This window comes from Geospiza fortis, unplaced genomic scaffold (genome assembly GCF_000277835.1).
Source record: "Geospiza fortis unplaced genomic scaffold, GeoFor_1.0 scaffold188, whole genome shotgun sequence".
NCBI lineage: Eukaryota > Metazoa > Chordata > Aves > Passeriformes > Thraupidae > Geospiza > Geospiza fortis.
This window is the reverse complement of record NW_005054337.1, coordinates 6,010,810-6,025,386: the sequence shown is the minus strand read 5'-3', so window position 1 is coordinate 6,025,386 and position 14,577 is coordinate 6,010,810. Positions and strand designations below refer to the sequence as shown.

Sequence of the window (14,577 nt, the reverse complement as noted above, 5' to 3'; positions counted from 1 at the left end):
CCGCCCCCGGGCACCCCCGGCCCGGCACCCGCCTGCCTCATGTCACTGCTTGTCCCGGCCACCGCGCAGGGACGATTTCCTCTGTCACATCCAACCCCTGCTCTGAGGGAAGGAAAGGAGCCCAGGCCATCGCACCCACCCATTAGAGATTTTTCACACTCCCTGTTAGATCTCACCCCATTCACACAATCCTGATTTTCCTCTCCTGTCCCTGCTTACAGCAAAGGAAGGGAGGAGGAACTTGCTAAAACCACTTTTCAGGACATTTATGGTTTGCTGAATAACCAATGTACTGTCCCCCTCTTCTTTTAGGGGCAGATTAAGGGGTAATCAGTTATGCTGCACGAGAGGACACAGACAAAAAGAGAAAGCAGCAAGAGTTGCTTGTAACTAACTTTTCTGAATCACAGTAATAATTTCTTAATATATAAACTCCCTCATTAGCTACCTTCCCAACCTGCTCCCCCTGGCCTCACCTCACCTCTTGAAAGCACTCACCTACTTGTACTCCTTTGAAATTCTGTCAGCCATAAATTTTACATGTATCACACTCCCACGACTAAAGTGTTTCTAGTTACAAAGTAAGTTTAAATACTTCCAGAGGGCCAAAGAAACAGCTTTGAAAGAGAGGTAAGAGCTACATGTATTCCACACTAGCAAAAAAAAACATCGATTCAGTGAAGAAAAATTTGTTCTTCAGCTGTCAGAGAGGCCTCAGAGACACCCAGAAAACAGGGAGCTGCTTGTATCCCCTGGCTGCTCACATGGCTTCTTTTAAACCATGTTACAACATCAGGAACAGGTGACAAAACAACTTGAAACAGGGCTGGGAAACAAGTTATTTACAGTTTGAAGTATAAACACCCCACAGGAGTACAAACCAGAGCTAAAATTAGCAAGGGAAGCACTCAGGGGGTTGGTTCAGCTGCAGCCTGTGCTGGCTGACTGATTGCTATTGATACTGCACAGGAGAAGAGATAAAGCTTGTTGTGTAAATCTGGAGCTGGAATGTACAAAGTGCTCTGGGTGACAAACACAAGCACAGCCTTAAAGGAAAACAGCGGAATAAATGAAAAATTTCCAACATGCTGCTGTGAAAAGGGAATGGCTGCAGTGGAAGAGATACAAGCACTTCTGCTAACATTTTATTAGCACATCTCAACTGAACAGGAGATTTGGGGCACCTCCTTTAGAAAAACCTGCGCCAAGATGCTATGTGAAGCATGAAGAAATGTAAAATAAAAGATATTTTGGGGGCATAAAAAGATGAACAGATTTTTTGCCAAAAGCAGCTCTGATTTTAAAAACCATGGCAGAGCAAGGTAAAGCACAGAAGTCATGGAAGGCCTGAGTGGGGGAAGAATTTAACAATTTGAGTGTCAGACTGACAGCTAAAAAAGTCTTTATAATGCAATTTCACCATGTTAATATAAAAAAAAATCCTTGCAATAGAGGTGTGGTGTTGATGATGTTGACAAATCTTTTTTCTCACCACTGATCTCCTTGACTCTATTTTTGCTGTGCATTGAGCTTCAACATTTCACGGTCAATGAATTTAACCTGGATTTCCACTCCTGTGCATTACTGAACTCACTACCTCAGGGAGTGAGCTAGATATCAAATAAATGGAAGTAAAAATATTCATGAGTTTCTGCGCAGTATCAGTTTCTTAATAATGATCCATTAAATCTTAAGGTTTTCATCCATGTGCTGTCCTCTCTTTTTAAAATTCTTTTCAGTCTGCTATGAGGAAGCAATTGCAACAATGTCATTATTGCTTAATTTCAAATCCTCCCCTCCCTTGGAAGAAATGTTTTCTTTCTACAGTAAGAAACTCACCTCTCCTTAGTTCTCTTTGGCAGAGAGACAAGACAAGGCTGCCTCTGGGTGATAAATGTATTTTCAGCAGCTCCTGTTAAAATTATGGCTCTATTTTTTGTCCTCAGTTCACAAACCAAAATAACAACCCTTCTCACAGTGCAATTAAGGATTTCACACATACCAGAAGAACCAATAGTAAGACTTCACTACAAAAAAATAAATGCTGGAGCCAGAAAGAAGGACCCAAACCACATTTTTTTGGTATATTACTTTTTTAATATATTAAAAAATTACAGTTTCAATAAAGAAGTAGAAAAATAAGAAATTCTTTGGAAAGTGCTTGTGAAATACAAGCAGTTCCCCAGAAGGCATTAATTATCTGAACTACCACATATAAATGATCCAAGCATCCAGTGAACTACTGAGACAGTCCCAATCAATACACCGAGAAGAGAGACTTTAAAAATGGAAAAATATACTTTCCCTAAAAGGTCTATCTCAGGTACTGTTCTGGAATCCAGCTTCACTTGGGTCAGTATCGTGTTCCTTAAGTAAGGGAAAAGGAAGGGAAAAAAAAAAAGACCAAAAAAGAGTTTTAATAACAGGGTAGAACTGTAAGATTTTTGGCTTAACTAGATCACATGTGAAACAGGCAATTCATGTTAGCACAAACTGCAGCTCTGCCAATACGCTTCAAACACACTTTGAAGTATTAAATTTGCTATGAAGAATTCTTTCAGCACAGCTGCATTTCAGTGCAGCTCCTGAGGAACAATGCTGGTCACCTCTGCACTGCAGCACTGGCCAGAGCTGGGAACACTCCTGAGGACTCCCTGCTCTCACTCAGGCACCAGTAATGAACTGGATTTAGCTGCAATTACAAACTACACTTGCACGTACTAATCCCCCAATTAAAATAAATGAGAGACTTAATAAATTGAGCAGTACAGGTTTTATGGAGATTAACAGCCATAAGTACTCTGGATCACACTTCACTGGTCTCATTTATTGCACAGCTAACGTCTTACATCACCTCTTGCCTGTGACAAGTGTAGCTGCTACAATGACACACCACCCTCACTACTGCTACTACCAACTACTCACTTGCAATTGTTATTAAAAATACCTGATTCAGTTTCTTAAACTCAACCACTTGGAAGAAGATGTGCTCCAGGATGTATTTGGCATCTTGCTTTTCCTTTGGGAGTTCACTGGTCACTCCCAGGATATCGCCGCATTTCCGCACATAGAACTCCAGGTCATCGTCAGTGCCTGAACAAGCACCCAGGAAAGAAGGCAGGTGAGTGTCACACATCTGGAGCAGCTGGCCAAAAACCTGCTCTGAATCTCTATTTACTGTTGGTATCCTGGGAGGTTCAGTCCCATCACTAAGCTGAGTGGACTAGCCATGATGTAATTCCTGCAGCCAGTACCTGCTCATCTTTATGCGTTTAGAATAATCTTAACATTTTAACTTCAAAGCATAAAAAGGATGTGAAATTTATCAGCCAGAGTGCACAAAGCAGTTTATGTACAATATAGGAAACAGCAGGCAAAAGCATGATAAAATGCCATGTAACAGACAAAATATAATTTCATGGTACATAAAGTTGCACTATTAATTTCCAAAGCCTTTCAATTTCTTAGATCAGGATAAGAGCAGTAGATTTTCCCAAATGAGGTCCATGCATTAGAATTAAATATAACAATTTTCCCCTAAAAAAACACGGACTTTTATTTTAAATGTGCAAACAATCTGCTCCACTTACATTTGTTCGTGATCTCTGCAAGACGTGCTTTCTCTGAGGAAAAGGTTTCATCCAAGTCAAACAGCTCCAGAGCAGGAGGAGGCAATTCTTTGAATGCAGGTGGAAAAACCTTGGAGAGAGAAAAAGCAGCATGGTTGATTGCCACATATTTTTCTTATACTTTATAGATCCCTAAGACAAAAATTTTGAACTTATATTGGATTTGAAGAAACCCTTTAAAAAGTCAAAAGCAACTCCAAAGCCATGGAACCAAGTGGAACCATTTCAAAATCCCATTTTTATATTGTAAAAATAACTGAACATTCCAAAAGAATTTAACCACATGTATGCCAGAATTATCATCCAGCATCCCAACTAGACATTCTCATTTGCAGTTTCAGTTTTGCTCCATGAGACCCAGGTGATGGCTGAGAGCTTAGGAACTAAATTGGCCCTAACAGCTCACCCTGAAAACATACTGACATAAATTCTGTTCAGAGTACTTTTTGTTTCATGCAGGCACCATTTATGTCACAACACTTGGGTTTTTAAAAAGCAGTGAAGGAGACACCACTTTCAGTTGCACTCCTGAAGCTCTAAAGGATCCCAGTGATGTTTTCTCAGTGGCCAGGGTAAAGCAGGACTGGACAATGATGGCAAAATTCAGATACTCAGAGATTCCTGCCTTCTGAAATGAGTTTGACACCCCCATAGCTCATGTTGCTGCTGTCAGCCCAAACTTTGCTGGTTAAAGTTTGATCAGCTCCTGCTGTAAAAGACTGATGCTCCACTTTCTGCTTCCCCTGAGGATCTGGGAGATGGAGGCAGAGCAGGACAGACTGGTCCTCCCTGGCAGCAGGCAGTGCAGTACCTTCACCACCACAGCTTTCTCAAATACCACATCCTGTTTTCACTGGGAAGGCTGAGCCAGCACCTCACAGGACTGGCAGCAGCTACTCAGTCAAAGGCTTATCACACAAGGATTCTGTTTTGGTACCACACACTATATTTTGAATTTTTTAATTAATTAGAAGTGTAAATGAATGCTCTTTCCTAAAAGATAGTCCCTACAGTGTAGTCAACTCCCAAGTGATTAGTTCTGGCTACAGCATTTCTCACTACTTTTTTTACAGAACCATGGAAATGACACACAGAGGTTTTGCATGAAACAAATGAAATAGAGACTCATTAAGGTTGGAACAGCCATCCAAGATTATCAAGTCCAACCTTCATGGAGAAAGGTTCTCCCTGTAATATACAAGCAAGAAAATTACTCACAGCTGGCTGGAGGACAGGTAGTGGAGTCTCAAATTCAGGCTGAATGAGTTCGAGAGGTTCATGTTTCATATTCAGCTCTTCATAAGCTCTGCAGCACAGAAAAATTCCAAGTATGAGGAAAAACGTGATACCACATCTATTTCCACTAGCAGGCTATAGAGACGGATTTTTGTGAACACACCAGCATCAAAGTTTTGCACTGTAACAGCACAAAAAAAAGGGATGTCCATTTTATAAGGACCTCAGAGAACTACAGATCAGTAATAAATAACTTCTACAGTGACAAAATTAAAGTTGTGACAGGGAAAGATAATGATAGGTGGATATATAAGGTGACTAAAAAAAAAATCACAGCTCAATTCTACGATTGACTTTTAGCAAGATGAACACAGATGAAGGAAAAGTGATCCAGCACAAAACAAGCAGAACAGGGATTACAAAAAAAAAGTTTGTAAGGAAGTCAATAACCAAAAGTTATTTTTTAAAAAAAGTATTTCTTATGGGATCAGAAGGGAGACCCTCCTGTGAATTCACAACTAGTGAAAATACAAGAAATACAGAGTAAGAAGAAAAAGTGTCCCCAGTAGAGTGGAGTTTATGGAATCTATGTTAGCCTGCCACTACTCAAAGTGTTTAGACATGATCTGGGTAACAGGGGAGTTATGATGGACAAAACTGATAGTGACAAAAACTGGTAAAACTGAGCAGCTGATAAATCTCAAAACAACTATTGGGAAATGCAGAGGTGACTGAAATGCAGTTTTCAGTAAATGCCAAGTAATTCAAAAGTGGAAAAATGAGCAGCTCTCAGTTATCACCCCAGAAGGTACCCAATTTCACTGCAGACAGTTCTCAAAATATCAAATCAATGAATCTCATGTAGTCAGAAAAAAAAAGAGAAAAGAGGGCCAGAAACTACAGCTAAGACAAGAAGCAAGAGGAAACATCATTGCCATGCTGCACAAATCTATTTTCTGGTATATCCATATTCAAAATGCTCGGTCCTTCCTGCCCTTAAGGAAACACAGTTTAAGCACAAACAGAAGATGCAGAACACCAAATGGAATAAATAAATAAGTAATAAGAAAATTACAGCTGCTGACTTGATAACTGAAGGGAGAGCAGTTGTGTCCAGCTGATAAAGGGATGTATCAAACAGCTTTGTGAAGTCTCTGGGGTTCTCATCTCCTTCCTGCAGGCACACTCGCAGCTGCTCGGAGAGTGCGGCAGTGTCTGGGAGCACGGTGTAGTCTGAAATCTGGACACACAGATACACACCCCTGGCATCTGAAATGGCCAACCCATTCCCATTGTCTCTTTCTACCTCATATCTCACTGAAAATCTCACTTAGAAATAATTATTTCACTCTTTACCAGGTATGGTCCTTTGCAGTGCAGCTCTCTAGATCAGTAACTGTGCCACCTCTTTCTCAGCTGTAAAGCTACCCAACAAATGGGTGCTTTATTTGGATTTCTGTTAATTCTTTAAAACAGACAGCTTACTAATCAACTGTGCAAAACTGCTGGGTTTTATGCACACAGAGTATACAATTTAATCACAAAAAGATATTTCCAAATAAAAACAGCATTGTATACAACTAAAACTGACATACAGGTTGATCCCTGCTCACATACAGAAAATCTGCCTTTCCTTCCTGCACATTCCTCTTGCCTCAGGGCTCAGAGGGAAGTGCAAACTCATCACACTGGAGCAGTCCATCTCATAAACATGGGCAGCTCAGAAAGAGACTTTCACAAATTATATCTGATGATGAATAGCAATCTAAGGCTGAGTGGAACCATTAATTTTTACACCTGAGCCATCTGTCTACTCAATCCTAGACCATGAATAAAGGTTCTGCAACAACAGCAGCACCCATCCTGCTGTCAGCCACTCTGTGCTAAACACAGGGTGTGCCAAGACCAGTGCTGATCCCACTGCTCTTTACGTCCTCGAGATGGAGCTCTCTTACCTCAGGGTCTTCCATATCCATCTGGTTTAAGTGGATATCTGATGTTGTGAGCCACTGGAAAAGCACATCCTGGGGAAGGGCAAAACTCAATTACTTTCAGGAGGATCCAAGTAATCTCATACTATGCTTAAATATTTGTATTAAATCTATTAAATAACATGTCATGAAAAATATTAAAAACAAGATAATAAATCAAAGAATATCTCTTAGCATTGGCTGAAAATTCCCATACTGAATCCATTTCATAGCTGTCTTGCTCTAAAATGAAGCTGAGCCTGGAATGCTTTACAAATGTTGTGAAGATCCAACAGGGTGTTTCTAAAGAAAGAAAAAACCAAAAACAACAACTCCCAAAAACTCCAACTTACCATGATCTTACCATTTTCTTCTTTATCTAAATACTGGTCACTGAACATGTGGGAAGATCCCAGGGCTGCCATCTTTCCACCTTTACTCTACCAAGAAAGAATAAAATATAGCAAAATTTCCTTCCAAATCACAGCTTTAGAAGCAATTGTTATTGCATTGCATTACTTGTCTACATAGTAAAAAACTGCACTAACTTGCTCACATTCATTAACAATATCAACCCTGTGCTTGTAACTCTTTATTATTAAATTTCTGAATTTATTTTTATAAATTAACAGGTTTGAGTAAAACAACATATGAAAAATCTACTGGTTCCAAGGTAAGAACCTTGGAACTCAATATGCTGTACTTACAAAACTAATAATAATCTTATTTAATAAATTATTACTAAAGCAGCAGAAAAAACCCAAAACTTTAAAGAATTAAAGACATCCACCAGTCAACAAAAAATATGCAATATTTTTATAATAATTATAATATGTAAAAAAAAATCAGGAGTCACTGGGCTCATCTGGAATTTGCAGATGTATCAAAAACTGAGGTGGGTTTGTAAGTACCCCTGAAAGATCCACTCACAATTTTTGTGTGGGGCAGGGGGAATGCAGGGAGGGCCCCAGGCAGCTCATACCTCATGCTGATAGAAAGCCAGGATAGGCCTGTTGAGTGGGAAGCAGACAGACCCTGTGGACAGGATTGCCACTGCTGGCTTCATCACATTCAGTGTGGCTCCAAAAGGATAAACAAAGGTGAGAGCTCTGCAGGAAATACAGGAATTCCATAAGCACCTGCATGCACCAGGCAGGCTGGAGAGATTCACAGAACTCAAATTGAAACCCATAAACTAGAGGCAAACAAGATCTGGTCATGAGAACAGTAATTCCTTTCCAAACCTATCCCTCCTGCTCCTTCAGAGGTTACCAAGCTCTACTAAACAGATTCTCCTTTCCAGATATAACCTAAGAAGCACAAGAACACAAGAAATGCATTAAAAACCTCACCATAAGCACAGTGTACTGCTGCTAATCACAAACCTGCCAATTCTGAGGTGTTCTACACATTTTAACATCAGTTTCCTCAGAGAAAACACTTACTGTGAGTCATGGCCCCTTCCATCTTCATCTGCTGTCTCAAGCACTGTTTTCTTTGCAGCTTCACTGATTCCCCTATGAGATATTGAAAAACAAACCTTACTGAAAACAATCCAGTTTACAAGAGTTTACTGTGAAGATTCACATACCCCAAATATTCACCTGTTCAAGACTCCATCAGAGATTAGTGCTTCTTTTGGGTGGTGGTACTTGTAATACACATTTCGTACTACAGCATCTTGAAAAAAGAAAAAAATACATCAATTGACATCTTAGCTGATCAATGTATTAGATTTAGCAAAGAAAAATTAGTTTAGCTCTTGGATTCCCTGGGTGTTTGCTTTTAACACCACAAATCTGGCATTTAGCTACCAAAAGAACTGAAATCAGCCTTCACTACTCTTTCCTTTTGGAAAGAATAGATTTAGGATAGGAATATGCTTGCAAATTCAAAAAAAATACAGAAAGTTAAGCACATCACCATCTTCTGCAAAGCAAAAAAGACAAAAAGATGATCCATTAAAGCAGCCTGTATCAACTTTTACAACTCTAATTTTTTATACATCTTCCAAACACTTGATGAATTGTGTCCTATTGATGCAAAAAAAGGCATAGTCTAGAGAAGCCACCAAAGACCCCAAATATTTTATGTACACTGACACACACTTGCCTTGGGTTGTTGGGGATTTTTTCCACATTGTCACCACAAAACTAATGAATGACATTTTATTGGTCTGCTAAAGAAAAGTGCCACTTCTTATTCAGCGTGAGCATTAAGTGATTCAATCCTTAAAACATGTGGAAAATGTTCTAAATTAATGGCTTTTTAACCAAGAAATTTCCCTAATATTTTTTTTTAGTAAATTAAAACTAACAACTACAGTAAAGGAATGGAAATGGCCAAGTTGCCCATGTACTCTGTCCATGGAAAGCCTTTGCTGTGCTCCAATATTACCTTGCCATGTGCATGCAGATTTAAATAAAAAAATCTTTTAGATCAAAAGATACTTTGTGAGAAAGATCTGCTTGGCTTGTATCCACAAAGGCTGAACCTGCTCTTTCCAATTTTCAAATTGATGACTAAAGGTAGCAGTGAGCCCCATTACCATTGTTGAAAATGATCCCATATTCTTCTAACAAAAAGTTAATGTTTGTGCCATTCCGGGACTCTCCACCTTCTCTCAGCATCACCAGGATGGCCCCACCATCCTCCAGGAATTTCTTCAGAACGGAAAACTAGAAATCAACAAAGATCCAGAAAACAAACAAACAAACATGAGAAAATATACACAAAACTGCATGAAGTTATATTGAGATGAGGGGAGAGGAATTGTTTTGACTGCCTGCATTTAACTTTGCCCTATAAGAAAAACATTCAAATTCCAATGTATATGAACTCATTTAAAGCAGCAAAGTCTTCTGCCTTGTTCTTCTCTACTTAAGCAAATTTTAAAACATAACTAACTTGAAAACAATTATTGACTTCTTACCTCATCAGCACTGAACTTCTCTCTAGGTCCTGCTGTAATCCACAACTTCACCCCAAACAGTCTCTCAGAAGTGATCTCATCTTTTAAGCTATGAATAGATTAATAAAGACACACATTATTCTCCAATATAGTCCCAAACCACAACTTTTTTGTTTTTTTATAAAGGACTTGCAAATGAACACAAAGCAAATCACTTCAGTCACTTTGCATCCTTTTATCTGGGTTTAAAGTTGACAACTTGAGCAAAAATAATCCTTACAAATGCCAACCAGCTAAACAGTAACACTCCTCTGACAAGGCACTGTGGCAGCTCCAGAACTGCTGCAAGCTGTCACAGCTGCTATTAAACTTTGAACCCGAGGAGCTTCCCATTATTTTTCTTTTTCTGCTTTTTGGTCTGGCCACATTTCAAAGAATAAGATGAGGTGGAAGGGACCCACTGGGAGCATGGAGCCCAGCTCATGTCCCTGCATAGACACCCCAACAACCCCACCCTGGGCATCCCTGGGAATGGTGCTCGAACTCTCCTGGAGCTCTGGCAGCCTCGGGGCCGTGCCCATTCCTTGGGGAGCCTGGGCAGTGCCAGCACCCTCTGGGGAAGAACCTTTCCCTGATATCCTCTCCCAAACAGCTCATGTTGTATTTTGCATTGGTCAGATAAACAGTATCATCCACAAAAACCCTGCTTTCTTTTTGTCCCGAACTCCAAATCAAGACAGACCCACAAACCTGTACGAAGAGCCTCATCCTTACAACTCACACTCCATCTGCTACAGGTGAGCTGCAGCTCCCAAGAACCACGCACAGCATCCCACAGCGGCAGAAGATGCAACAGGGCGCAATCAACGCGAGAGAGCGACCTCAGCTCACGACACACACCCCCAAAGGCCACTCGGCTGTCCACACACGCCCGCCAGGGCCTCTCCGTGCCCCGAGAGCCGCCCCTCACCTCTGCACCTTCCAGCTGCCGCGCAGCCTCTTCCGCAGGGCCTTGTAGCCGCCGGCCGGCGTGAAGCTCTCGCCCTTGGAGGCGTTGAACACTATGGCATTGCGCGGGCCGCTCTCCATAGGCTCCCCCGGAGGGCTCCGGGGAGCAGCGGGCAAGCGCCAGCGCCCCGGCCGCCCGCGGGTCCCCAACGAGCCCCCGCCGCGCCGCCGTCACCACGCGCGCCCTAGCAACGCTCCGGCCGGACGCATGCGCGGGTGGCGTTTCCCCCCCTCTCGAGTGCAGAGGTCGCCGCAGTGGTTCGCTCCACTCCCCGCCAGGGAAAGGGGCGGGGCGGTACCACTGCGGAGGGCGGGGACCCGGAGGCGCGCTGCCACCCTCCCTCAGCCCCGGCGCTCGGCCCAAGTCCGCGCCTGTCCGGGCTGATCGCAGTCCTGCCGTCCTGAACCCCTCTTAACATTTCTGGGCCTTAGATTTTGCTTGTTTAAAATCCCAACCCTGATAGCTGCAGCTTCGTCCCTGTGAGCGTGGGGAGGCCCTGGCACAGGGTGCCCAGAGAAGCTGTGGCTGCCCCTGGATCCCTGGGAATGTCCAAGGCCAGGCTGGATGGGGATTGGAGCAGCCTGGGAGAGTAGGAGGTATCCCTGCCCCTGGCCTTTAAGATCTTCAACCCTTTAATGATTCTGTATGTAGTTAAATTAGGGAAGTCCTCTTTAATTTAAACGCAGCAGTGTTAGTCACTTGCTGCATGCAGCCCTGTGCTCTCAGACCCAGCACAAGGCAAACAGCCTCCTTTCCCTCTTATCCAGGACACCCAGAGAAGCACATGAGTGTTTGCAACTTTAATATAAACCATGTCATATTTCCAATGACTTCAGCATATACAAGATAGAGCCTGATAAAAAAAACCAAAACACACAGTGGTACCAAGCACAAAAGTTCCCCACAGCATGAGCATCACACAGATTTTAGAAAGCCCCCTGTTTATCCCCATGTTGCTCTGAGCCCCCCTCCTCCCCACAGCAACAGCACAGAACAGCTTAAAAAAAAAAAAGTGGGAAGTGACATTCAATGAATACACCAGCTTTTAAATTAAGGCAGAATAAATAACTGTTCCATGAGTGATGGGCATTTTCAGGTGAGTGCTGGAGCCTGGCCACCACTCATTGTTCACTGCCCTGTGCTCATCACAGTAGTGTTGGTGTGCCTGGGGCAAGTCAAGCACATGCTGTGAAAGCACCCTCACCCCCAACCAGAATTCAGCTGAAAAATTATTTTTATTTTTCCAAGCAACTCAGTCTCTTTCTCCACCCCTCCTTGATCTGGGATTTTCCTCCTACGCATTAGCTCCTCCATCACAACCCTCGTTGTTGCTTCAGTAGCATCCCAATCCTGGGCCAGAAAGATAATCCACTCACTTTGAGGAGGATGAGACTGGCATGAAAGGCCACAGTGCAGTTCAGGACTTACAGATCTGCAGCTGCCTTTGGAGCAATAACTGATGAACAGTTTTTCACTCAGCCCAGGATGAGCAGCTCGAGTGACAGAGTTCATGTAAAGGAAGGAAGCCACTGTTCATGGTGATGTGAAGAGTTTCCTTTTCTGTTGAGGGCTTTGAGAAGGACATTGGGCATAGCTGAGCATAGCTCCACAAAAATAAGTAAAATAAATGTGTCCAGTTACAGGGACATGGCTGTTGATGTGAATGATGGCACATACCTCAACCATAAATATAACCACAGAGTGAATACAATTCTGCCAAATAGCACAAGACACTCAAGGAAAATCATAGTCAGTTTCCCACTTTCCCTGAGAGGGAAACATTCATTTAGGGAGAAAATCCACCAAACAGCAAAAATGAAGAGCTCTGTTCCATCCCAGCCAGTTAGTGTGTTAGTGCCAATTTCATTAAACCATGAGCAAAGGACAGTACCAATCCTCTCAAAAGGGAAAAAAAAAAACCCAAAAACAAAAAACCCACAAAAACCCATAAAACCCATTCATTTAAAATATGGCTTGACAAAGCCTTTGTAAAACTTAAATGTCCTCTTCGGTTGGTGCGTATGAAAATCCTAAAAATGCATCTGAGGCACTGGAGCTGCTGGCTGCCAGGTCAGGCGTGCGGGTGATGGAGGCAGAGATGGCTTCCTGGGTGAACTCAGGATCAAAGTGTCGCAGATCAGCTGGGCCAGCCTAAGCCAAGGAGCAGACACACACAATCATTGAGGGAGCAGAGCCAAACCAGACCCTTGTGTTCAGAGCAACCCAACACAGCTGCTCTTCCAAAAGAGCCATCACCACTGCATCTGCAGGTCCCAACCCACACCTCAGAACCCTCAGCATCAGCGTGAGATATTTGGAGAGGATTCCTTCTGTAAAACAGACAGAATTACCCACTTACCACATTGGGGTTGAATGGAGGAGTAATCCTCTTGTGATATAAATCATCCCAGTTTATTGGGCTGAAGAATACGTGGCTCTTTATCTCAAGCTGTACAGAAAGCAGGAAGGAAGAGTCAATTTTCTGCCAACGCTCATTTTCCAGCACCTGGACTCACAGCTTTAAGTGGTTGAGTTGAAGTTACCACATATTCATATCCACAAATCCTTAATACATGAAGGTCCTGGTCCAGGAATCCCCCAAAGACCCATCACACACTAGTGTCCTTAGCTGGCCACCACCCCTTTCCCTTTGGAAATCCAAGTCAACCCCATGTGCTCCTTGTAGGAGGCTGAAGGGACAGACTGTGTGGGAGGGTTTTTCCAAGGCAGTGCTGTTATGAAAGAAATGCTCAGAATAGAAATTTCTCCATCCATCCTCCCTCCCTCCTGCTCATAGTGAAGGCCACCTACAAAGTCTGTTTTGGCACCCAGCCTCCTCTTCTGGTCCTTGTGGAGAAGTCCCTGAAGGATGTCACAAGCTGCCACAGTCTTGGTTCCTTGGATCTGTAGTGGCTTGTGCAGAATGTTGTCATACATCTGAGACACATCCCGGCTGTAAAAAGGAGGCTAATTTGAAAGAGAGGAGAAGCAGCCAGGTAAAACATGAGCTACCAGAAGGAGCCACACATTGCAGGTCAAAATCCTGCAGTGAGAAGATGAGGGACACCTGCCACACCTCTGCTCAAAAGGGCAGTGGTAGGATTGGACCAGATCATTAATTCAGGATTTAGTTGTCTATCAAGTACCTTGTGAACACCAGACCAACCTCACACCACAGCTTTTGCAAATCAAATTTGAACTATGTAAAGTGAACCAGCCCATTTCCAAACTCACCAGTCCAAAGAGCATTTCATAGAGGACAGCTCCTAGGCACCACCAGTCTACTGTCCTGTCATAGGGCTGCTTCTTTAGCACCTCAGGAGCCAGATACTGGGAAGTCAGAAGGAAATATTGAAGTCAAACTATAAAGAAAGGGCTTTGCCCTTCTTAGTCCCAAACCTGGCTGCAGCTCAAGTTGAGCAAATGAATTAAGAATAACACAGATGCTGTTCCTAGTATTATCTAATAAACCCTCCACTTGCTTTGGAGCAATGGGGCTGAGAGACACCTACCAAAGTCCTCAAAGTGTCCTTGCAGGCTACAGGAGGTTCTCTTCCTTGAAAGGACTTCTACAAGAATTTGGTACCTGCCACAATTCAGCCAGCAATCCTGTCCCACTAGAGACATCACACCTCTAAAAAAACTCCTGTATTTTTGAAAAAGCTGCAGTTTTCAGCCCCAGTAAGTCTGTCCAAAGCAGCAAAATTACCGAGAGCCATCATAGAGGAGCAACAGGCAAGAATTTGAGCAGTCTGCGCAAGAGTTTCTCACAGAATTACCTCTGTGTAGTATCAGGCTCCATCTAGAACAGGAAAACACCAA

At 42.7% G+C, this 14,577-nt stretch overlaps 2 protein-coding genes across 3 annotated transcripts in view; both read right to left on the bottom strand.

Annotated features, from left to right (window-relative positions):
• Positions 1-2,074: 2,074 nt before the first annotated feature.
• IFT52 (intraflagellar transport 52) lies at positions 2,075-10,963 on the bottom strand. Its single transcript, XM_005422253.3, has 13 exons — positions 10,717-10,963; positions 9,768-9,855; positions 9,384-9,513; positions 8,440-8,515; positions 8,281-8,352; positions 7,818-7,944; positions 7,189-7,275; positions 6,821-6,889; positions 5,951-6,105; positions 4,848-4,935; positions 3,591-3,699; positions 2,948-3,093; positions 2,075-2,367 (listed from the first exon to the last, which is right to left on the bottom strand). The coding sequence occupies exons 1-13, from the start codon at positions 10,833-10,835 to the stop codon at positions 2,320-2,322; spliced, it is 1,314 nt and encodes a 437-aa protein (XP_005422310.1). The 5' UTR covers positions 10,836-10,963; the 3' UTR covers positions 2,075-2,319.
• A 953-nt stretch (positions 10,964-11,916) lies between these two features.
• Positions 11,917-14,577, bottom strand: part of SGK2 (serum/glucocorticoid regulated kinase 2) — an 18,640-nt gene continuing 15,979 nt past the window's right edge. The window contains exons 12-15 of one of the 2 annotated variants that reach the window (XM_005422252.2): positions 13,990-14,085; positions 13,567-13,722; positions 13,115-13,204; positions 11,917-12,906 (exon numbers count right to left, since the gene is read on the bottom strand). In XM_005422252.2, the coding sequence (XP_005422309.1) occupies positions 12,751-12,906; positions 13,115-13,204; positions 13,567-13,722; positions 13,990-14,085 (498 nt within the window). In that variant the 3' untranslated portion in view covers positions 11,917-12,750. The remainder of the gene's footprint in view (positions 12,907-13,114; positions 13,205-13,566; positions 13,723-13,989; positions 14,086-14,577) is intronic. The other variant, XM_031058006.1, reaches the window with a different exon arrangement.

Coding starts and splice junctions, on each gene's coding strand:
- IFT52 (XM_005422253.3), bottom strand. CDS start 10,835: ATGGAGAGCGGCCCGCGCAATGCCATAGTGTTCAACGCCTCCAAGGGC. Junction 4,936..5,950: donor GCTCTCCCTTCAGTTATCAA/GTCAGCAGCTGT, acceptor TCTGTGCTGCAG/AGCTTATGAAGAGCTGAATA. Junction 2,368..2,947: donor AGTTTAAGAAACTGAATCAG/GTATTTTTAATA, acceptor CCCTTACTTAAG/GAACACGATACTGACCCAAG.